This window comes from Pristis pectinata, chromosome 6 (assembly GCF_009764475.1).
Source record: "Pristis pectinata isolate sPriPec2 chromosome 6, sPriPec2.1.pri, whole genome shotgun sequence".
Classification (NCBI taxonomy): Eukaryota; Metazoa; Chordata; class Chondrichthyes; order Rhinopristiformes; family Pristidae; genus Pristis; species Pristis pectinata.
This window is the reverse complement of record NC_067410.1, coordinates 25,942,826-25,967,899: the sequence shown is the minus strand read 5'-3', so window position 1 is coordinate 25,967,899 and position 25,074 is coordinate 25,942,826. Positions and strand designations below refer to the sequence as shown.

At 36.3% G+C, this 25,074-nt stretch overlaps 1 protein-coding gene and 1 long non-coding RNA gene across 2 annotated transcripts in view; one reads left to right on the top strand and one right to left on the bottom strand.

The window, feature by feature from the left end:
- The window catches only part of slmapa (sarcolemma associated protein a), a 157,362-nt gene that overhangs the window by 28,050 nt on the left and 104,238 nt on the right, over positions 1–25,074 (bottom strand). Inside the window, 3 exon segments of the mRNA XM_052017577.1 lie at positions 6,144–6,206; positions 12,919–12,978; positions 13,837–13,938. Coding sequence (XP_051873537.1) covers positions 6,144–6,206; positions 12,919–12,978; positions 13,837–13,938 — 225 coding nt within the window.
- Positions 22,155–25,074, top strand: part of LOC127571306 (uncharacterized) — a 56,264-nt gene continuing 53,344 nt past the window's right edge. The window contains exon 1 of the long non-coding RNA XR_007956465.1: positions 22,155–22,239. This is a non-coding gene — a long non-coding RNA (uncharacterized LOC127571306). The remainder of the gene's footprint in view (positions 22,240–25,074) is intronic.

Genomic DNA, 25,074 nt, shown 5'->3' with positions numbered 1-25,074 from the left:
GGCCTTAACTTCTCCTCTGTAGCATTTCTCCATACTCCTCTATTCCTTGATCTATCAAATTATTTATCCACCTTCACTTTAAATACTTCTAATTATTGAGTTTCTACCACACACCAAGGCAGAGAATTCCAGAGATTCACCATCCTCTGCAAGAATAAATCTCTACATACCTCAGGTTTAAATGACTGCTGCCTGGGTCAAAGGGAAATATCATAGCAAATACATAGGCGAATTTCTGATAAATGTAAAAATAACAGAACAATACTTCAACAACCCTAATGTTATCTGTGGTAGAGTCATTCCCAGAAGTATAGAGGCATAGAGCTCTCCAAAGGCACTCAGGGAAAAAAAAGCACACTTGCTACATATTGGTTAATTCTGGACAATTTTAGGGAGTAAAGCCGGGTGGCTTAAATTGATTTACCAGCAAGAATTGATGAGCATAATTTTATTCATTTACAATGGTTATGTAAAGGGATATACATGGCTCAGTAGTACAGTTTCTTATATTTTTCCCCCACTTGGCATATCAGCAGGAGGCATTCATAGAGGTGATACTGAATATTTAGAACAACGTGAAGAAAACAGGTGGGACTCACAAAAATTCAGTTACTTGGAAGTCAAAGAGCAAATAGGATAGGATAAGGTAGAAAGGTGAAGCCTACAATTCAATACTGTACATATTTCAATGTTAATACTGAGGGAGGAGTATTAAAAGTGAGGGGAAGACACAAAAGAAGAAATTAGGAATGCAAAATAGGGAATGAAAATATGGTCTTTAATGGATACTTTGCACCTTTGTTCACGTAAGAATGGAATGAAGATGATGTGTACATTGTAGTTCAGGAATAGGAGTTTGACATATTGGACAAGATAGATTTGGAAACATTTTCTAATCCTCTATGAATGGGAGAGTGGTTAAGTAGAAATATTTTTTTGAATAGATGATAGTTTGGAGTTTTCTCCTTTAGAACACAGGAAGCTGTGAGCAGATATATCCAAAGTCCATAACCTTATGAGAAGCATGGCACAGGGTGTTTAGGCATGTTTTATTTCCTTTATTAGAGAGATAAGCAACTAGGGTGCAGAGATTTAAGATATTTTGTAGAACGATTAAAGGGAAGTTGAGGAACTTGCAAAGGCCATAGTCAGTGCTGGAATATGGTGTTAGACTCAACAACTCATTCTTGGGTTATGTGTACATGAAGGGCTGAATGGCTTCCTTGTGCACTACAAATTTCCACGATTCTCTCTCCGCAAATTCTGTTGCTGCACCCCTTCTTTTGTTAGCTCAGTGCTTTAGCTGTTCAAATTACGATTGCATACCTTCCTTAAACCTCTCTTACTCTATCTCCTGCTTCTAGCCAGTTTGACGAAATTTTTGGTCACTTGTCCAAATATTTCCTTACCTGGATCAGGATCAATTTTCACCTGAGAGCATGAAAATGCCTCATGATGCTTTACCCTAATGAAGTCGCTATAATAAATGAGGTACAAAAAAAGTGGGAGAAAACAAAGGAATGGAGGAGAGCATGTGAGATGGTCAGTCAAAAGAACAGAGTATAACAGCATTAGCATTGGGGAACAAAATATGGTAAATAGAAAACAATGTGTGCAAAGAGATATATGAGGCAATTGTCAAGGTAACAAAGAGCAAGAAGGGAGTAAAGTGTATAGAATTAAGTAAATGTACAGGGTTAGTTAAGAGCATTGGGGATAGACAGAAACTTTGAAAGATGGAAAAGGAGGCATAGGAGGCAAGATTGACAATGCATTGAATTATTTGATAATGGCAGCTGGATTAAAGGTGATAAAAAGGGAGACTGAGGTTACTTGTACCTCCAAAATATTTCGGGTACCTTAAATTGTTGTACTCCTAGATTTTAAAAAGCACTTAATACAAACAAATTTTGAATTAAATTTACGCACAATTTATCCTACAAACAAGAAACGAATGTTTTGTGTGGTGATGACTGAGGTCTCAAGTTTTACCAGGACATCCAGAAAACTTTCCTGCATTTCAAATAGTGCAGCAGGCTCTTTTTTTTCCATTTTCTCAAGAATGGAAAATACTCCTTTTAATACTTCCCTTAGATTCCAAAAAAGATTAAGCACGCCCTTTGTCCTGCATTTGAATGTTGAGTCCAGATGGTGGGTTAAGATCTGTGGTGGAACAGAGCTGGCAGTCATGATGAAGTAAACTCCAACCAGTGGAGTCATGCACTCAAAAAGTGGCTCTGATGTGGCAGAGGATAACCTTGGTTGAACATACTGTCTATCAGAAAGTTACACTAATTTTAAAGGAAGGCAAGCTTCTAAGTGGCAAACTCGTGCTTAAGAATTGGTTTTCTTCTGGAAGTGGTTCCCAAGCAGCCCAAAGGCTATATATTTGTTAAACCATACAGAGATCTATACTTCTATGGAGAAAAAAATGTCACAATCACAACTGATGTTTCAGAATCCGTAATTGTTGAATAAATACCTGAAATTATTAAAATGAAGAGGTGGAAACACAAGCAGCTAATTGCAAAACAGCTAAAATAACTTGGAAGCATTTCATTCAATACAAAAGAAATGCATATGTTGCTGATGTTTTTCCATCTGATTTTCATGAACACTTTAAAAATCTGGATATCCAACACGTTTTCTGGCTGTTTGTAAACTTACAATAGACCTTCAGACACATGGTTTGGAAATATTATAATGTTAAAACATTCCATGAAATGAAATACTGTCTGAAATGGATAGCTATTAACTATAGCAATTAAAGATGAGTTGTTAGAGTCAACCTTACAGAGAGACTTCACTGCTCCTCACTAAGCCAGTGAGGTATATCTGATATTTTTCAGTTGGCAGGATTTTCAGGCTCAACAGATTCAAGTAATTGGCAAAGAAAATAATCCTTATAGAATACACAAAAAACTTCAGAACAGATGATGTGGTTATACTGTTCTACTTTTGGTAACAAACTGCACCATTGCAATAAATAGCTTTCAAACATACTGTACATACCTTCATAAACAAATGAACTTAAAATCTTGGAGTTTTGATGACCACTGGAGTTTAACTGCCAATAGTAAAGGCACTTAATAGATGAAGAACTAGTTGAGGCTAACCTAATAGACTAAGATAAGTTATGAACTTCTGGCATATTTATGACAGAAAGGGGAAACATATGCAACTGAATACAAATTACTCACCAGATATTTGCTTGAATAATGCTGCTATCCATAACAGCATTTATATTCTCAAAAAATGTCTGCAACAGATGCAGAGTGTATGGGAAATCTACATTCCTGTACCGTATAAACTTTGATTGCTGACTTGGGGTTAAATTGAGGTCAGGTTGTTCACTTAAGAGACCGAAGATATGAGGTTATCCTGACTAAAAGTCAACTGAGATAAAGACTTTTAGCAAATGTTTGATTCTGAAAAAACAGACAAAGATTACAGACTGACCGAAAAATAAAAATGTATGTTACAAATAAACAGTTCATAGTGCCAAATAACTGGAACTTTTTATTTTTTACCCACTCAACATCATCAAGCTCATTTGATCCATTGCTCCAATTTGGCCTAATCACAGTTAAGTTCATATAGTAACTTGGACAATTTTCATTTGTTTCAGTATTTATCACTTGTTCAAAATAGTTTCTTCAAAATTTCAGTTGTAACTTTATTTCTTAAGAAGTAGATCCCGATTAAGGAAACTGGAGTTGCCATGACACAGATCTAAAAGTGTTGTATATGACTGGGTTTTGCAGGAAGTTAGATTTCACTGTCAATGATAGCAGGTGGTGCCAGTTATTCCCAAAACTCACTGGAAGTTTGATAATGGTTTTTACTTCATCACAGTTACTTATGAATCCTGGAATAAAAGGCCAGAGCTTCTGCTGTCTCATTTGCACAATGGATGCTTAAATGTAAGTGTCCATTATGTCGTCTACAGTGTCTAAATACAATGCATTGGTACTCCAATGCACTATGCCACAGCATCAGGAACTGAGTTGATATTGGATTTTTCATAACTCATTTGTGGATTTTACTAGAACTACCAGTGGGAAATCAAGAAGCAGACTCAAAAAGTAAAGAGGAAAATTATATCAGTACAGCATAACATATTTCAAGGAAACCTTGTGCCCTGCTGCCCCAAAAAGCAGATCAAGAAAGGAAACACTGGGAAAACATTAGTAAAAGAAGGCAGAAATGTAGTACATTGCCTTTTCATTTCTGTGAACAGCTGCTATTTGTCCAAGAGGGCTGATGGAATTAGAGACTGCAGTTTGAAGATCATAGGCAAACTCAATCCAAATGTCTGTGGATACAAATCTTTAATACAACGTTTAATGTTTCTAACTATGAACAAGTGTGTCACTCGAAAGTCACAGTGTTTGAGCTAAATTTTCCTACCTGGCCACAAGTCAATCTTGTTCAATGGGTACTATTAGTTTCCACACACCTTTATCTCTGGAGTTTACTACCAATCTATCCTTGGCACTCTTCTCTATCTTTCATCTAACTTTCACCCCTTGGTAATATCATTCAGAGGTTCCATGTGTGTGCTGCCAATACTTGCCTCTACCTCAACAATGACTCTCACAATCCCTCCACTGCCTCAGTGTTGTCTCTGAGACGGCGTGCCCAATATTTTGTCTCAGATGACCTGAAATCTCCAATTAGCAAACTCCATTGAAGAGCTATTGATTTAAATCCTCTCTCTGACCATTTCCTCAGAGTGAACCAGATTGCTTGCAAGAGAATAAAAACTCAATTCAAATAGTCACAGAGTTAATGAGAGGCATTGAGAGAAATTACTTTAAGCAGAGGTTTCATGGAATGCTTTGTCACTGGAACTCTATCATAAATAGATCATGTAGATATCACTGCATTTTTAAGGCAAAAAAGATACATAATTGAAACAAAGGGAAATAAAAAAGAACAATGAGGAAGAAGGTAGGCAATAGGGTCAGTCTTAGATTACTTTAATACAGAATTGATAATACATTTATATTGACACCTGATATGCAACTCCACAGATTTCTCTTATCAGTGTGCTAGTGGCTGAATCAGTCAGTCACAGCAAAATCACTAAACCACTGTCCATCAGTGTCCCACACATGCAAAATGCTGGAGGAACTCAGCGGGTCGGGCAGCATCTATGGAGGGAAATGGACAGTTAATGTTTCAGGTCGAGACCCTTCATCAGGAATGAAACGTCAACTGTTCATTTCCCTTCACAGATGCTGCCTGACCCACTGAGTTCCTCTGGCATTTTAGTGTGTTGCTCGAGATTTCCAGCATGTGTAGTCTTTCTTGTGTCCATCAGCATCAAATTGCAAACTGCATTCTGCTGTTGCTTGTGCTGGCGAAGGACCTCAATACAAACATCAAAGTGTTTCACTTACAGCTTAGGTATCTCAAGAAAACAAGACTTCTATATTGCCTGTTTCTGCCTGATTCCAAAACAGTTTGCTAACCACATTCAGCTCCGTTAGGATATACTTAGGTAAAATATCATATAAACAGGTGGTATTGCCAAACCAAATACTGGAAATAGCACCACAGGTGGCTTGAAGGATAAAAATGGAGTGTAACAGAATATCTGAACAGACTACAATTCTTGGCAGATCTGAGATGGTAATTTCAAATTTTGCGACTTTTTGAGATGTGTAAACAGTATTGATAAGCTTTAAGGCGACCAATGTGCTGGTTCTAGGACAATTTTTTAAAGATATTTCTCAAACATATAGAATTAATTTACAAAAGCTGCTATCTCATACTTGGTATGTATTTTGTTTAAAATGCCACAGTAGTGGCATTACACAATTACAAGTACAGATACCACAAGTACAACCATTATTTTATCCAGATCGCAGTTCAAATACATCTATATCTGGCAACCTTAAAAAAAATCAAAAGACACAAATTTTGATATCAAAAGTATATTCCAATGTGCAGAAAAATTGCTATCAGAAATGTTGTCATATTTCATGAGAAAGTTAGTATAACGTTCATGATCTGTTCAGTGTTTAGAAATCAAAGGAGTGAAAAAAAAGGGAAATCAGAAACTGGCCATCAGCAATTGCCATATCCAGGGAGGCTCAAACTCTGCCAGCTATCAAATGAATACACCCTGTACTTACACTTGAGATGATCCAGCTCACTTTCATGTTTTCTGCTGGAGGCCCTCGCCTCTGCCAATAGGTCTGCGGTGGGTGAAGCAGAAGAGAAGTAGAAGAACAGTGCAGATGAAACAGAAGCCAGCAAACATAGAACACAGAAAAGCAAGAAAAGCTGTGTGAGAATGAAACAGAAGCCAACATGAAAGCCTTATCCCTTAAAGTGCTGGGTCAAATCTACCTTTTAAAAGGGGAATGTGTGCAGAATTTAAAAAAATCTATGTATGATATTTCCAACATTTAATTCAAATTATCCAAATTGTTCACTAAAGGTAGGAATATAGTAGCATCTTCTTTGATGCACTCTATTTGAACAACAACAAAGAATATAACCCAAAAACTTCATGTATTTGGCTCCTTGTGGCCAATTTAGAGTGTTCATAAGAGGGTCTGCTTTTTTGACACATTTGCCTGAAGTATTGCTGTACCTTAATTTATTTTAATTCCTGACTTCATATAGGAACCAATATAAATTTCATCTTGTTGGGATTGAAAACATTGCCATATTTTGGACAACTTTTGATCTTGGATTACAGATACACTTCACAATACAAAATTGAGGAACAAAACAGGACTTGAATGCACAATTATCAACCACCATTTTAGCACTGACTTAAAAATTCCAAGGCAAGACTGTTTATTTACTACATTCTGAGACAGGCAAGACAGAGCAAAACATGTACACACACAAAAAAGAGGTTTGGCTGCAGCAATTTAATAGTTTAGTACATGGACCAACCAGCCTTATCTTAAGGTGTTTTAATTTTTGGGAATGGTAGGGGATGAATGAAGAGAAAAATTAACAAAATACTTGTACACCTAGAGTAAAACTGCAGCTCCACATTCAGCAGTATTGTTATGTAGTCATTAAATTAATTTTTTTAAATGCTAAAACTGTATCTGCTTTGAAAATTAGTGAGCCTTGTATGAAGTACAAATATGCATACTGAATAACTGGCCATGCAGCGAACAACAAATGGATAATTTTAATAAATTTCTCCAAGAATAGTAAATATATCCTCTGCATTGAAATCTTTATAAGTGTCTGTAAAAGAGGGATGTTCCTTTTCTTTAATTTGGTTAATCCATTTCAATGTCATCTACTGGAAGATGGACATCAGTTTGCTTGAATACTTTAGTGGCCAGGTTTCACAGTGAAGAGGTGGTTCACAGAAGACTGCAACTTGGTAGGTGAACCAGCCATTGCAAGTTGCCTTAGTGTGTAGGCAAGTTGTAGAATTTGGGGGGAGTGTACAGGAATGTAAGGAGAATAGGTTACAGGGAAGATTAGTTGGGAAATGAGATTGAACTATGCATTCTTTACCTCACGAGAACTGTAAAATTTCAATTAATTTGCTGCTTAAGTCCACTCATGATTAACATTCACATGGTAATCTCCTACTCTTTTTTAAATTCCTTTATCTACAGTTCAGAAAACAGGCAGTCCAACAACATTCATTACAAACCCAACAGCTCCCACTTCATATATTTCTCATAATGCAGGAGGAGGCCACTCAGCCATGAAGTCTATGCCAGCTCTCACAACAATCCCACAGATCCCATTTTCCAGTAACCTGTTCTTTCTCACAAGCTCCTTACCACCCACCCACTCTAGGGACAGTAACCAATTAAACCACCAATCAGTAGTTTGCGAGATGGAAGGAAATCCTAGGAGAATCATGTGCAGTCATGGGAAGAATTTCCCACAGCTATCTTCCTCCCATCCTGCTTCCTGCAAGGAGTATTTCATTCTGAACAGAGGTCCCTGTTATCAACTTTGACTAGACCTGACAGGGAAAACATCTGACAATTGAATTTATGTTATGCAGCAATAAGTTAAGTTTTGTTCAATTATGAAAGATACCCATCTGATATTTGGCTTCAAATTATAAAATTGCCTGTGGGGGTAACCATTGCCTGCACCTGGAATCTTTATTGTATCCCTGCATCATCAGATGATTCTCGGACAGGAGCCGAAAGGAACACTTAGAATGCCTTTTATTTTATAAATTTGAGGGTAAGGACGCTAGTTTTAATTGCATGTTATTAAAGCAATGCTTAAAGACTTTAGTCTTGGAATAATGGTTTCATGTAAAGCTTTCTAATCTGGTGAAATCTGTTATTTGTTTTTGCATGAGTTAATGTACTTCTTAATAATCAGGATTCATAATTCAGAGCTTGAGATATTCATTCTGCTGGAGTGATTTGTCAAAGAGATTTGGAGAATATGAAACAATAATGATTAGTTCTATATGAAGTTATCAGAATTTGTGGAAGACTTGAAATAAAAGGATACTCTGGAAGTTCATAGGAAATAAGAGAAGTTTTATGGAAATACCTATGCACTTGGAAAATAATAAGTATGTGAGAATTTCAACTTTAACCTTTGGTGATGAGGGAACCCTCAGCTAATGAGGCTCTTGGATGGAGAGAGTGAAGATAAGTTTATCTTCAGACTAAAATACTGATCTTCAGTCTTCCACTAGTCATCAGAAATGGTAGTTTGTACAATACTAATACATTTTACAAGATACTGGACAAGAGAATAAAAATCTGTACAATTCTGAAAGGCTTTATCTGGATATTACCACATAATAAGACAAAAAAATAGCCTAATGCCAGGAAATACAAAAGCTTCAACCGCAATATAATTGAAAATAAATGTAATGATAGAAGCTGAAAACAAAAAGAATACCAAAACTCACAGCCTGCAAATAAGAGAAGGGCTGAAACCAGTGGTTAAAAACATCAAGTTCTAAATACGGGGAAAAAAAGCAGAAAAAAATGATCACTGCAGTTTCAGAAATCTTTTAGAAATTGCTGCTCAATGCTACCCAGTGGCTAAAGTTGGCAATGACATCCTGACAAAAACATTTCTGTTGATAAATGCTGTGACAAAAACATCACCAAAAGTTTTGACAATATATGTCTGTGGGCATCATCTACCTGGCCAGTACTTACTCTTCAAACGGCATCAGCAAAAAGATTGTATGATCACAGGCCTTATTGATGCTTTCACAACTTGAGAGAACCTGGCTCCCATATTTCCTAATATTAAAAGTCCACATAACAGTTGAGTACTGTTTAACAAACAGTCTCGAGCCAGAAGGTGATGTATTCCATTCAAAAACTCCAGCTAAAAATCTACATTGATACTTCAGTGCATAACAGAGGGAGTACTACACTGTGCCTTTTTTGCTGAGAGTATTTCAAAGAAGACTGCCTCTGCACTGGAGGTGTCCCATCAATATGTTCATCCCACAGTTTGCCCTGGTAACATCCATATTATTACAAGGTTTGATGGAGGAATTTCAATCATTGGAAAAGGCAGCAGAAGTACAGGAGCCTTCTGCATACATCAGCATTCTGCAGTTTTACAGCATAACTAAATAGCATAATTGCATATGTCATACTTGGAAGTGCATTTGTACAGATTTCTCTATAATGTAACAGCATTAATGTATCTGATTTAATCAAAACAAAAAATTCTAGAATTAAAATCGTGTAACTTCATCCAATAACTAATGGACTTTTCAAAGTAATCATTACAAACTGTAAATTTCCAAAAATATACATCTCTTTTGGTCCATTTTTTTAAAAAGGAATTTTCTAAGTAAATCAGCAATCTCAATGGATATGTATGGTTAACATAACTTTTTTTCTGGTCTATGTGTGAATGTTTTAGGAAACATTTGCTGACTTGCTACTTATCACACATAAACATTTATTTGAATTTCACAGTTTGGTTTAATTATATTATTATTTTATGTAAGAATATTACTTATGTGACAATCAATCTTCTTAATGAACAGTTGTATAACAATTGTTTTATGTTACTGTGACAAAAGTTGGAAAAATATTGAATGATCATTGCCCTCCTTCAACAATTCTTTTTAAGACTCATTTTACGGATTTACAGATGAAACAACAGCATATAAAACCCTAATGGAAATCTATCCAATAAACCGCATGTCAAGTACATATGGGTTTTCAACTTCTCTCCTAGGCTTTATTATGACATCAAAGATGACTTGTTTCCATTCCAGTTCTGTGGATTCTTGTGTGGTCAATGAGGCCAAAGCACACAGACTCTTCCAAGGGGAGGCGCTTGACAGGGCAGGTGGGTGGGTAGTTTGGAGAGGTGGTACACTCCTTTTTAATTTTATGCTGGGCTTCTGTCTGCTCCCAAAGAAGGGACTCTGAGATTCTCACTGCCATCTTGAATGCTCCTCCTTCCTTTTGTGTCATCATAGGCCAGAGAATTCCAAGAGTCAGTGCGGATATTATTCTTTTTCCCCAAAGAGGCCTTGAGAACATCATTGAATTGTTTCCTTTATCCACCTGGTAATTTTCTACCAAGACAGATACTGGAGTAGAGCACCTGTTCACATATCCAATATCAGATATGTGAACAATATGGCCTGCTCATAGAGACTGATCAAGTGCAAGCAGAGCCTTGATGCAGAGACTGCAATTGGTTCACATACTCTGCCAATGAATTTGGAGGATCCTGCACAGAAAGCAGTGATGGGACCTCTCCATTGCTTTGAAGAACCTGCTGTAGGACTTGCAGGACAGGGATCACTGCTGCCAGCAGATCATGAGTTTGACATCTTGCTCTTCAAACACTTTTCCTCAGATGACCAAAGGCTATGCTGGTGCACTGAAGGTGATGGTGAATTTTGTCACCATGTCTGCCTTTAGTGAGAAGTGGTTCCTGAGATTTGAGAAGTGAATCTTGTTTTCCATAGCCCTTTATTAGTGGGGGAAGTTTAATCAGGGGCAGGTTGGTGGACCAATTATCAGGTGGAACTTTTCTTTAAGTAAATCAATTATCCTAACACATACACTGGAACAAAACCATCAAATTTTCATTGGTTTGCACATAGAAATAAAAATATCTCATAGTCACAGGAAGAACTGAAAAAAATCCCAGTGGTTAGAAACCACTAGGATTGCTTTATACAAATAATCACAATGAAAACACCAATTAGGTGATGTTTTAGCATTTTAGAACAAAAACACAAATTGCTCATTATTTGTCCTGCAAACAGTAACACATTGGACATAGCACTTAATATGTAAGTGAATGTACTTCACAATACTTAAGCAGAATGAAAAATGGAAATAAGGGAACAGCAGTTAAAGAAATTGCCGTTTTTCTACATTACTGAGGCTAAGAGAATAAATATAACATTTTACTTTAGATTTCACCAGTAATGCACTTTGTTTTCATTCATGTCCTATATCTGGTATTGATGTTTATCAATGTAAACACAACCAAGCTGTATAACCAATATCTGTGACTTTACTCCTTTGCAGTGAAGTTTTCACCAAGCTTTACTTGTAATGGTAATTGTCTTTTTAAAATGCTGTCATTCCAATTGGCTTCTTAAGGATAACCTTTGCTACACTGAATTATTTTCAATGGTGCAGCCTTTCCATAAATAAAAGAAATGCTTATTTAATTTAAAATCTAAAAATCTAAATACAACACATAGAAACATCGAGAACATTTAAATCAATGTCTCTTCTGGTGATTGAATCTTTAGATATCACAAACTTGACCTGTTAAATTATATCATGATAGTGAGGACTTAACTTTAATATTAATTCTTGAAAGTATGTGCAGTGACAGCAAAACTAAATTTGCAACTATTTTAAATAGAATACACCGTCATGCAAAGTCAATTAGCTGAAGAATTGCCATGCAATGTTTATGGGTAAACTGCATAGTACATGTCTATATATAGTCAAAAGATAAGCAGGCTTCTGTCACTGGTTAAACTTTCACCACCCAGAATACGTCACTGTTGGGTACCCTTTAATCTCCAGAAAACAGTAAGAAGTACTTTGCAGCTCAGCAGAGAATCTGCATTAACACTAGTCTGTACATTTTATACAAATGTTGCTTTGTTCTGAGAAAATGACATAAGGATCTTTCAAATGAAACAATGTTTTATTTTAAAAAAATCACTCAGCTGCTTTCCAATACAGAACAATGTTTCCTCTCCCAATTTGAGTCAATCCTGCTCTATAATGCCAAGCATTTTGCAGAGTTTGAGCTGCTGATTATAAATAATCATTTTGCACCTCAGAAAATGTTGTTGAATGACCATACCAACCAAAGTACCCAACGGTGCAGTTCTGTCATAGAATAAGTTCTCATCTTGAACACTAGATGTCACTTGGAGGTCTGCATCAGCACGAAAAGCAGACCAAACGGGCAGATCAATCTGAATGCAAATTAACATTTCCTATCTATGCATAGTTGAGTCTGCAAGTAGCACAGCAAGGGTGAGGGTGGGAAGTGAGTTAATTTATCCATGCGCCTAAAAATATGTAAAATTCAGGAAGGATACAAATAATTAGAAAACCACCCAAAGCATTCTGTTACACTTACAGCCATACTCTGTATTAGAACTCAATCATTAACCAACAAAATCTTTGCTTTTAAAATGAGTAAAGCTTTGCTTTAGGAGAATCAAGTTTGATATGTGAAAGCTAGTAACTAAGATCCTACAATTATAGAAATGCTGAAGTCCCAACTGAAAGGAAAGAAATTAAAATTACGCTGATTTAAAATAAACATAAGTAAAAATTTATTGAATAATAACCATAAATGTATTGAATGCAAAAAGCCAGTTTGGAATTGAAAAATTGCATGATCATACATGTTACCTAAGAGCGCAATGCAAAACCCTCACTCCAGCCCACCCTCAAAACATATAAACCTTACCTTTCAATAATGAAACCTTAGTTAGAGATTCATTCAGTTCCTGTTCATCCATTTGGCAATCTGTTTTTAGTTTTAAAGGTACAAGTTTAAATTTATGCAACAACAGAATGGTAGATAATTTTTCACACTGAAGGCAGATAGTCCCAAAAGAACAATAGATCACAGCAAATGTATTAGGTAATGAAGAGGTTAATACCAGTACTCCTTCCCCAAAAGCAGTGTTAATTTTAGACGACATAGTTGGCAAATAAGATATTCAAATGCTGAATACCTGAGTTATTTAAAATTCAGTTTCTAATGGATTTAAGATCAAACATAGAGAGAAATTTGTTTGACATAACAAAAACTTGATGAAGATTGATAGGGTTTAATTTTCTGTTAATATCTGAAATGTTAATATTAATTGTATGTATTAATGCCATTTAAACAATAAATATTATCTATAATTCTGTAGGAAATATAGGATGAAGTTTCTGTAAGAAACTTTCTGTAATAGTTAAGAATCTCTGTGAAACCATAACAACTATTCAAGTAAAGATGTTTAAAGCAAACAGAATTGAAAAATTGAAATGAATAACAGGAATGGTCTAAATTTACTGATAATCCTATGTATATATGTGTGTATATTACATTCAGATACAAAATTAAATTCTCACTGAACTGAAAGATAAGCAGAGTAAAACTTAAACTGTAATGACAAAATATTTTTCATTTCAATTCAGACGATTTGCATGCTTCTGTTTACTGACTCTTTTGAGAGTTCTTTTTATTATAAGGTTACCAAAACTAGGATGTCATAATTTTAAAAATATTTAATTAGACTACAGAGTTTAGTTTTCAAACTTAATTTGAGACAATTCAAACAGAAAAAATTAGCAGCTTTAAAAAAAATATACTTCAGTCTTTAAACAAAATTACCTGTAGTGTCGTCGCTGCTCCGGTCCTTACTTGGGCTGAGTGTATCGGACATATCAGATTCCTTTGCTTCCAGTTGATTTTCTGAGTAGACAGAAGAGTCCACTATAAGCAGAGGGTCACACACTAAACTTCAATTCACAAAGTAAGTAATTTGTTTCTCTACCATTTAATGACTGGTAGTTAAACTGGATATACACAGCTGAAACTATACCTTTTGTATGACTTTTGGAATGAATTCTAAAATTTCAATTTTAAAAAATTGTCCCTAAAGATAATATGAGCACTTCCACATATTCTCAAAATGCTGGCAGCTGCTCTCATCTTCCACAAATGGTCACATTATCAAGCTGAAGCTTCAAGTAAGTGCACAGCTGCCTGGCTAAAATAGCTGTGCTTTTGTTTGGTAGAGGAAATTGATTGTTTGCCAACTGGCTGAAGATGCAGAGCTAGTTGTTCTTAACATAATTTTGATAAGTGGCCATTTCAGATAAACAGCATTCAGCTTCAAGTGTCTCATTATTTTGCGAACATCTTCAGAATTTCCATATTGAGATGCTAAATAAATTTTCTTAAAATTCTTTCCATGAAGGTCCATAAACATTAAACAGCTTATTAGTTTAATAGGATCCATAGTAATTTCAGTGAATGCCAAGATTCCTGGTTGCCGTTTTGTTGCTCTTAATTCAGTCTACAGCATTTATTTTAAAAGCAGTAAGCTCTTTAAGGTGAAAAGAGTAACTTTGTAACCAAGACATTTATTTTAAAACTCTTGACTTCAATTCTTTTCATCCTTCTAAATGTTCAGAGTTGTTTGGAAAATAAATTAAAGAAAGGGACTCTTAGAACAGTGTGAACTAAGGGGGCATATAAAAAGCTTGGAATTAGTTATAGGAATGTAAAAGTATAAATGAAAATGAACTTTTTTTTAAACATGGGTTAAACTGTCCATATGAAATTGCTTACAGGATATAAACAAACTTGGGAACTTGAGGCAATAATATGTTGTAATGAACCAAATAAAATTGGATTTATTGAGATATAGCTAGAGAAATATCAATTAAACATTGCAGGGCTCACATAGTTGTAAAAAGTTAGAGAGAAAGAAGAAGCTAAAATAATAATGACAGTACATAAAATGTGGTTTGGCTGTCAGGATGACAGAAATAGAATCTGTATGTATAAAGATAACATTCTGGAAATAGTACTGAAGAATTGTGCTCCAGAACTTGCCATGCCCTTTGGTCAAGCTGTTCCAGTACAGCTACAACACCGGCATCTACTCAACAACGTGGAAAGTTGCCTAATTGAGTTCTGTCCACAAGAAGTATAAATCCAACCTCACCAAATACTGCCCAATCAGTCTACTCTCGATCATCAGCAAAGTGATGGAAGGAATAAAGTGACAGTGGCTTCACAACAACCTACTCACAGAAACTCAGATTGGGTACCGCCAAAGTCATTCTGCTCTTGATTTCATTACAGCCTTGGTCCAAACATGGACAAAAGAGCTGAACTCCAGAGGTGAAGTGAGTGTAACTGCCCTTGACATCAAGGCAGCAGTTGATTGAGCATGACATCAAAGAGCCCCGGCTAAACTTGAGTCAGGGGGATAACCCACTGCTGGTTGGAATCGTACAAAGAAAGATGGTTGTGGTAGTTAGAGGTCAATCATCTCAGCCACAGGACATCTCTGCAGGTTCCTCAGGGTAGTGGCCTCGGCCCAACCATCTTATGCTGCTTCAGCAATGACCTTCCTTCAATTGTAAGGTCAGTGGTAGGAATGTTGACTGATGATTGCACAATGTTCAGCACCAATGCGATGATTCAGATAATGAAATAGCCCACATCCAAATGCAGCGAGACCTGGACAATATCCAGGCCTGTATTGATAGGTGGGAAGTAACATTTGCATCACATACGTGCCAGTGTGTTACAATATACAACTACGTAAAATTCAGCTACCACCCCCTGAAATTCAATGGCATTACCGTTGCTGAATCCTGCAATATCAATACCCTGGGGGTTATCTTTGACCAGAAACTGAACTGGAGTAGCCATATACACAATATGGCTTCAAGATCAGGTCAGAGGCTAGGAATCCTACGTTGATCAACTCACCGCAAAACAACAAATTTCACGTCATATGTTAGTGATAATAAAACTGATTCTGGTTCCCTAAAGTCTGTTCTCCGTCTACAAAGCTTAAATCAGTAGTGTGATGGCATACTTTCCACTTGCCTGGATGAATCAGAATCAGGTCTATTATCACTGACATATGTCGTGAAATTTGTTGTTTTACAGCAGCAGTACAGTGCAAGACATAAAGACATAAAAAATCACTAAAAGTTACAAAAATAAATAAATAGTGCAAAAGAGGAATAATGAGGTAGTATTCATGGGTTCATGGACTGTTCTAAAATCTGATGGCGGAGGGGAAGAAGCTGCTCCTGAAACATTGAGTGTGGGTCTTCAGGCTTTTGTACCTCCTTCCTGATGGTAGTAATGTGAAGAGGGCATGTCCCGGGTAGCGAGGGTCGTTAATGATGGATGGTGCCTTCTTGAGGCACCGCCTCTTGTTGCAGCTTCAACAACACTCAAGAAGGTTGACACCATAAAGAACATAGTAGCTCGCTTGATAGGCACCCCATCCACAACCATTCACTCATTCCACCAGCAATGCACCCTAGCAGCAGTTTGTACCATCTACAGGATGCACTGCAGCAACACACCAAGACTCCTTAGACAACACCATCTAAACCCACAACCTCTAACAACTACAAGGACAAAGACAGCAGAAGCATGGGGACACCACCACCTGGAAATTGCCCTCCAAGCCACACACCATCCTGACTTGGAAATATGTCACCGTTCCTTCACTGTCACTGTCATAATCCTGGAACTCTCTCCCTAGCAGCATTGTGGGTATCCTGAACACCTCAAGGACTGCAGCGGTTAGAAGGCAACTCACCACCACCTTTCAAAGGCAATTAAATGCTGGTTCAGCCTGTGAATCCCACATCCCTTGAATGAATAAAAAAGATAAAAGATAACTGAGGATCAAACCACACTTATATGGTAGTCTGTAGGCCACTTAATAGTAGAAGGGCGTGAAAGAAGAAATTTGCAAATAATTTAAAGAAATGAATAAACAATAGAGATTAACCATCATGGAAGATTTAAAATACTCTGAAATTAATTGCCTTAGTAAAAGTTAAAAGGAATCAATTTTGATGGATCTGTAACAGATTCCCCTCTGATCCAATAAGAAGCCTGAAATGGCAGTAATGGGGAATGAATCAGAGCAGGTAAGGTCAATTAGGGGAATATTTAGGAAACAGAGATCATAATATAATGTGCTTTCAAACAAGTTAATGTCAGTTGAAACAAGTTAGAGAAAAGTTGAATTTGAGGGATCGGGAAGATAAAATTAACAATATTGGATTACAACGATGTATAACAGATCTTATATTTGTAATGACACAGAAAGCTATTTGGGTCCTTGCTGGCTACTTGGGGAGCAATCCCATCAGTCCCTTTTCCTCTTTCCTTATTTCCATTTACCCCTGCAACCTATTCCCTTTAAAAGTCCACTGACTCCCCTTTGATTATTTTTGCCATTAATCCTCACTAAAGGGTAACTTACAACAGCCAGTTAACCTACCAGCACGTTTTTGAGAAATCAGTAAAAAAAAACAATGTGATCACAAAGACAACATGCAAATGACAGCACACAAGGTCAGGGTCAAAGCTGAGCCCCTAGAGATTTGGGGCAAGAGCACTAACTGCTGCACCACCATGCCACTCCTTAGCAAAGGGAAGTGTTTGTGATCATACAGTCCTAGAAATATTCCCCATAAACAAGAATAAACTAAATGCTAAGGATAATTAAAGTCATAAGCAAAGCTGAGGGCAAAGAAAGGCATCTACAAAACACATGGAGAGCAGGTAGTGCAGAGAAGAGAATACAAAATTGTAAAGGAGGTTAAACAACAACTTAAAAAAAACAAATGGAACTCTGTAATCAACATATCACGGAACATAAAGCAATAATATACCGCAAGAAAACAAATACAGAAAAATTCAGGATGGGAATGGGGATACAGATAGATAAAAATGATAGGCTGTAATAGAGAAACATTAAATAATTAATTTGCTTTAGTATCTGTTGGAATGGCTGATCAGATGGATACAATGACAGAAATTATATAAACACATTCTAAATAAGTATTAAATAAACTAATCACACTCAACAAGATAAAATGCCTGACCAGTACAGATTGCAACAATGCATTTTTAAAAAAATTTACAGATAGCATAGGTGCCAGTACTCATAGTTAATAATTTTCCAAAATATCGTAGATCTCCTTTGTTTAGGCTTTTTCGAGGTACTAGACAAGGTTGTCCTTTAAGCCCTTTATTTTTTGATATTGCTTTAGAACCCTTGGGTATTGCACTCCGGGATTCTTCAAATATATGTGGCATTACTCGCAGAGAGAAGATTCATAAGATATCTCTCTACGCAGATGACCTGTTACTTTATATTTCTAATCCGGAGGAATCTATCCCCGCAGTACTATCACTACTAGATCAGTTTAGTGTTTTTTCTGGCTATAGATTAAATCTTAATAAGAGCGAACTTTTTCCATTAAATATGCAAACCCCAATTTACAGGCAATTACCTTTTAGATTGGTAACTGACTATTTTATGTACTTAGGTGTTAAAATTACCAAGAAACATAAGGACTTACTTAAAGCTAATCTATTGCCTTTAATTGACCATGTTAAACAATTATTTACTAAATGGTCCCCATTTTCTTTATCATTGGTAGGCCGAATTAATGCGGTTAAGATGAATATTTTACCAAAATTTTTATATTTATTTCAAGCGATTCCAACTTTCATCCCAAAATCTTTTTTTGACACTATTGATTCTAAAATTCTTTCATATATTTGGCAGAATAAAAACCCAAGGTTAAGTAAGAAATATTTACAAAAACTAAAAAAAGATGGTGGTATGGCCCTGCCTAACTTTAGATTATATTATTGGGCAATTAATATCAGATATTTAATTTTTTGGATACAAGATTCAGATGTAATTCAATGCCCCAAAGGGGTACACCTTGAGCAGCAATCAGTACTTGAATTTTCATTAGTTTCTATTTTAGGAGCTTCACTCCCTTTTGCACTTACCAAATTAAGTAAACATATGATTAACCCAATTGTTAAACATACAATACGAATATGGTTTCAATTTCCTAAATTTTTTGAATTGAATAAATTTAACTTGTCAAGTCCCATTCAATCTAATTTTTTCTTTCATCCATCCAGAGTTGACTCAGCTTTTTCCATATGGAAAAGGAAGGGAGTAGTATGCTTTCATGATTTATTCATTGATAACTGTTTTTCATCTTTTGAATAATTGTCTAACAAATACAATTTGCCTAGATCACACTTTTTTGCAGATATTTGCAGATTAGTAATTTTTTAAAAGCTACTATACCCTCTTTTCCGACACCTTACAAAACTGAAATTATGGAAAAAATTTTAGGTCTTAATTCTTATCAGAAGGGCTTGATAGCAATAATCTATGATTTAATTATGAAAATACGTCCAGAATCACTGGACAAAATTAAGAATGAATGGGAAAGCGAACTCCAGACATCTTTACCTACAGAGACATGGAAGAAAATTCTTCATTTAGTTAATACATCTTCAATGTGTGCCAGACACTCTTTGATACAGTTTAAGGTAGTTCAAAGGACCCATATGTCAAAAGATAAGCTAGCCCGTTTTTATCACCATATAAATCCTATATGTGATAGATGTAAATCGAATGTGGCTTCTTTGACATATATGTTTTGGTCCTGTCCTCTTTTGGAAAAATATTGGAAAGACATTTTTAATATTATTTCAAATGTATTGAATATTAATTTACAACCTCACCCTATCACTGCAATTTTTGGATTACCAAGGATAGAGTCTGGCCATTTATCTGCTTCCGCTAACCGTATGATTGCCTTTGTTACATTAATGGCCAAATGATCCATTTTGCTTAAATGAAAGGATCCAATACCCCCTACTACTTTTCAATGGTTCTCTCAAACTATATCATGTTTAAACTTGGAAAAAATTAGGAGTGGTACTGTTGATCCTTCGCTTAAATTTGAAGATATTTGGAGTCCATTTGTTCAATATTTTCACATGATATAGATCCCCTTTCAATAACTTTCCAATTTAGAGGAACGGAATTGACGACATAATATTGCTCTGTTTCTACTGAGAAATTTCAGTCCAGTTGGTTTTTTTCTTCTTTTTTGTTTTTTTTTGAAAATTTTCTGTTTAGTTTAGCTTGGTTTGATATATTGTTTATAATTTTTCTTATTGATTTGGGGATTTTTTTTCTTTTCTTTTATATATATAATAAATCTTTTTCTTTCCTATCTTTTATATTACACTCATTTACTAAGAGATCGTTGGATCTACAGCTTTTTTTATATTTTATTGTTCTTTGTGATAATCTATGCCATGATTGTTCTCCTGATCCCTTTGTATTACATGTACAAACATTGATGTTATATATTAATCTGTATTCATTTGAAAACTAATAAAAAAATTGAAAAAGAAAAATTGTAGATCTAGTGGGCTGGCTCTAATACCTACATTTAAAAAGGGAGCTAGAGCATTGTTCAGGAGTTACAAATATAGATCTAATCAACAGTGATGAAAAATAATACAATCTTTATGAAGGAAGAAAACAGAAAAAACATACAAGATATAAAAATATTATGAATGGTGATTAACATCAAAGTTAGAAACCTGTATTTCTTTAGCACGTTTGAAGGAGACTTATGCTATTCAAAACACAATGTGGGTAATGACCTTGCACAGACACATTTGGAAGTATATTCCTTACAATTCTTTGAAGAGATAAGAGATAGAGAATCCAAGATTAATTTAGTAGATGTAATTTCCTAAAGGCTTTCAATAATAGATTAATTAATAAAATTAGAGTATGTATAATCATGGAACAAGTAACAGAACAGATAGCTAGCTAGGGAGAAATCAGGGTACAGTAACTGTTCAGAGTGGCTGAAGATCATCCCACAAGGATTCTTGCTGGGACTATCTGTTATTCACAATTATGTCAAGGATTAACACTTTGGAACAAAAACACAATTGCTAAATAGTTAATGACATGAAGTTGGTAGACAGTCAAAACTGATGAGGATTGCAACAAATTACAAAAAGATCTTCACAAGCATGCAGAATAGATATGTTTGGCAAATGAATTCCAACCCTTCAGTTCAAGTAACATATTTTACTCAAAAGAAATGACACAAGTTGCATGTAAGAATCTAAAGAGGGCAAAAGAATCTCTGTATGCAGGCAAATAAGAATATAAAAGAAAATCAAACACTAGGATTAATTTCCAGACAAAAATTATGTTGAACGTATTGAATTATGGTCAAACCACATTTGGAGGAACACATACAGTTATGCTTGCCATATTATATAAAGGATGTAGACATAATGGATTGAGTTCAAAAAAGATCAAGTCCTCATAAAGCAAAATTTTACTACTCAAAATGGGATGGTCTATTTTCTCTTCAAAAGGGTAAAAGTGACAAGTTACGAAATATAGTGGACTCTGAAATGATAAAGTGCACACAAACTTGTGCAGAAGAGCAAGAGCTCATTCATGTAAGACTGTCAACAAACAAAGAATTCAAAGGAAGTTCTTTATCTGGAATATGATGAAAATGGTAAAAATCACACCACAGGATGTTTTAAGGAAAAGCATCTAGGGAGCTGGAACAGAGGCTATGCTGGAAGAGTTAGACAGGAGAGACAGGAAAGTGAAGCATAAACACCAGCATTCAGTGGTTGGGCTGCATGGCATGTTCTGTACTGTATGCCCCACTTAGTGGCGATACTTTAGACTTGGTTTATAATGTTAAAGTAAACATAACCTTCCCATGATCTCTAAGTTTTGTTTTCCTCTTTGGAAACTGTGCTCTTAATGACTTCCAATTTCTGCTTTATCATCAAAGACCGATCTTATCTTATGTTTAAAGAAACCAAGTCAAAGGTTTGACTTTTAAAAGCAAAGCCTAAGTACAAACAATTCTGGCCCCTTGGGGATGACGGAAATCACTCAAGTGAATCCCTAACAAAACAAAATTTCTAAGTTGAACCAGTTTTCATATTCAGTTTACAAAATAAATTGGCAGCTTATATACAAACACTACACTGTCTAAATATGTTCACAAATACATGAAGCAAGAACCATGAATTCTGCTGTAAGCTCCAAGTTCTTCAAACTTCATTCCTGGCTTTGGTTGCATGGACCAGAACAAGCATAAGGAGTGGAGACTTTGGAGAAGCACAGAAATTAAAGGGAGCGTAAGTACTTTTTAAAAATCTCATTCTCTGGCTGTGGACGTTGCTGACAAGTCTATTACTTATTGTCTATCCTTAGCTGATCTTAAAAAATGTGGCCATATGGGGAAGATAATGCCAGACTGACCCAAATAGTGTTGAAGGAATAGTGAGGTGCTTCCAAGTCAGGATTGTTTCTCACTGGGCGGAGAACTCAATGGTGATAGTGCTCCCATGTGCTTGTACTGGATAGTACTGCCTAAAGGTGAAGATTTATCTATCCCGCTTTACTTTCTTCAGGGTAGAATTTGTGGTATTAGAAGGAACTAAAGAGCAATAACAAAGAAAATTAATGCCACCTTCTTAATCCAAGTGAGATTCCACATCAATCTGGGCAGCATATTTACATAGAATGATGAATTCTATGTTAGTTACTATAGAAGACTTTCCAAACTGCACAAAACTCACAGATCTTTCTTAACAAAAACAACACATTTTCACTTCTTGGGTGGCTTCTTGTTTATGAAACACTACGTTCTGGTTTTACACTGAGATCCTTTACCTAAATTTGACATACGTATTAAGACACATGCATATAATAAAACAAAAGATCTTTCACGTTTATCCATCCATTCATCAAAATATTTAGAAGATCAAGCTTTCATGTAATCTGTCGAACAATGAATCTTAACTCCAAATCCCCTCGCTTCAGGGTGGTTACATTTTTGGACCTGGAAGGCCATTTTCATGTCAGAGCAGAAGGTCGAGTTGTAATTGTTGCTGGCGTTTTCGAGCCTGGTGGGCACCAGCACACAGAAGGAGCCTGGCAGTATACAATACTTCAGTGGTCTGATTCAGCAGTGGCTCTGGGTCAAATTTGGATGCCACTGCTATAGATCATAACAAATCAAAAAAGTCTTCCTTCCTCCACAAAATGGATAAATAAGATATTTATTTATTAGTCACATGTACATTGAAACACACAGTGAAATACGTCTTTTTGCGTTGCTAAGAATGTGCTGGGGACAGCCCGCAAGTGTTGCCAATGCTTCCGATGCCAACATAGCATGCCCACAGCTCCCAGCCTGTAGGTCTTTCGAATGTGGGAGGAAACCCGAGCACCCGGAGGAAACCCACATAGACACAGAGAGAATGTACAAACTCCTTAAAGGCAGCAGTGGGAATTGAACCCAGGTCGCTGGCGCTGTAATAGCACTACACTAACCACTATGCTACCGTGCCACCCGTATGTTTCCAAACTTCCTTTTCTAGTCCCAAACATTACATTGCCTCCCAATCTATGTGCATATTTCCCGCTACTACTGCTTGAATATGTCCAATGAGTTTTTCCAGCTCTTCCAAAATCCTGATTTGCATCAAACAAGTAACAGATAACAGTTCCACCCTGAAGAAAATAAAGCAGGATAGATAGTTTTTCATCTTTAGGCTGTATATAGAAATGACCTGGTATATATATGTATATAAAAATAAAAAATGGAGTTTAATCTGGACAAGTGTGAGGTGTTGCACTTTGGGTAATCAAATGTTAGGGGAAAGTACACAATTAATGGCAGGAAGCTTAACAGGCATTGATGTATAAAGGGATCTTGGGGTCCAAGCCCATAGCCCCCTGAAAGTGGCCACACAAGTTGAGAAGGTGGTAACGAAGGCGTATGGCACGCTTGCCTTCATTAGTTGAGGCCCTGAGTTCAAGAGTCAGTAAGTCTGGTGCCAGTTTATAATACTCAGGTTAGGCCGCATCTGGAGTACTGCATTCAACTCTAGTCACCCCGTTGTGCGAAGGATGTCGAGGCTTTGGAGAGGATGCAGAAGAGGTTTACCAGGATGCTGCCTGGATTAGAGGGCATGTGCTATAAGGAGAGGTTGGACAAACTAGAGTCATTTTCTCTGGAGCAGTGGAGGCTGAGAGGAGATGTAATAGAAGTTTACAAAAACTATGAGAGGCATAGACAGCCAGTATCTTTTTCCTAGGGGCGAAATGTCTAATAGAAGGGGCATGCATTTAAGATGATAGAGAGAAAGTTCAAAGGAGATGTGCAGGGCAAGTTTTTATTTAAACACACAGAGAGTGGTGGGTACCTGGAATGTGCTGCCTTGGGTCGTGGCAGAGGCAGATATAATAGAGGCATTTAAGAGGCTCTTAGATAGGCACATGAACATGCAGAGAACGGAGGGATATAGACATTGTGTAGGCAGAAGGGATCAGTTTAATAGGTATCATTATCTTTATTAGTTCTGCACAACATCATGGATCAAAGGGCCTGTTCCTGTGCTGTACTGTTCTATGTTCTATAACATTCTGTGTTTTGATTTATCCCTTTCTGACAATCCCAATTTCTCCTTTACTGGCCTCCTGAAGTCAACCTTACATAAACAATAGCTTGTTCACAGGTCTGCCGCAATCATCCATGACTGGCTCATCAACTACCTGTTTTTGCCAACTTCTACTGGTTTTCCATCACCACCCTGCACTATCTCTCCCCCTCCCTGTTGATATTTCTAACTAAAATATTTTGTCCTCCATTAACATCCTGCACTCTTCCCCCTTTTCACACTGCTTGTACCCAATTTGTGGAATTAAATACTAAATATATGGAACAAATGACTTCATAGGCAAGTACTACTCATGATACCACAAATAAGCACTGCAATGACATATCATGTCACTCTTGGGATTATTAGGGTATATGATCCTGGTGTCTTGCAAACAAACATTTCAACAATTCAGACACAGACTTTCTTACTTTCACTGATCCCCAAAATATCCATTCAAGTGTACGAGTACAACCAGTGACAGCTACAGTAATTCTTAAAATGCTTCTGAAGCTTGTAATGTTG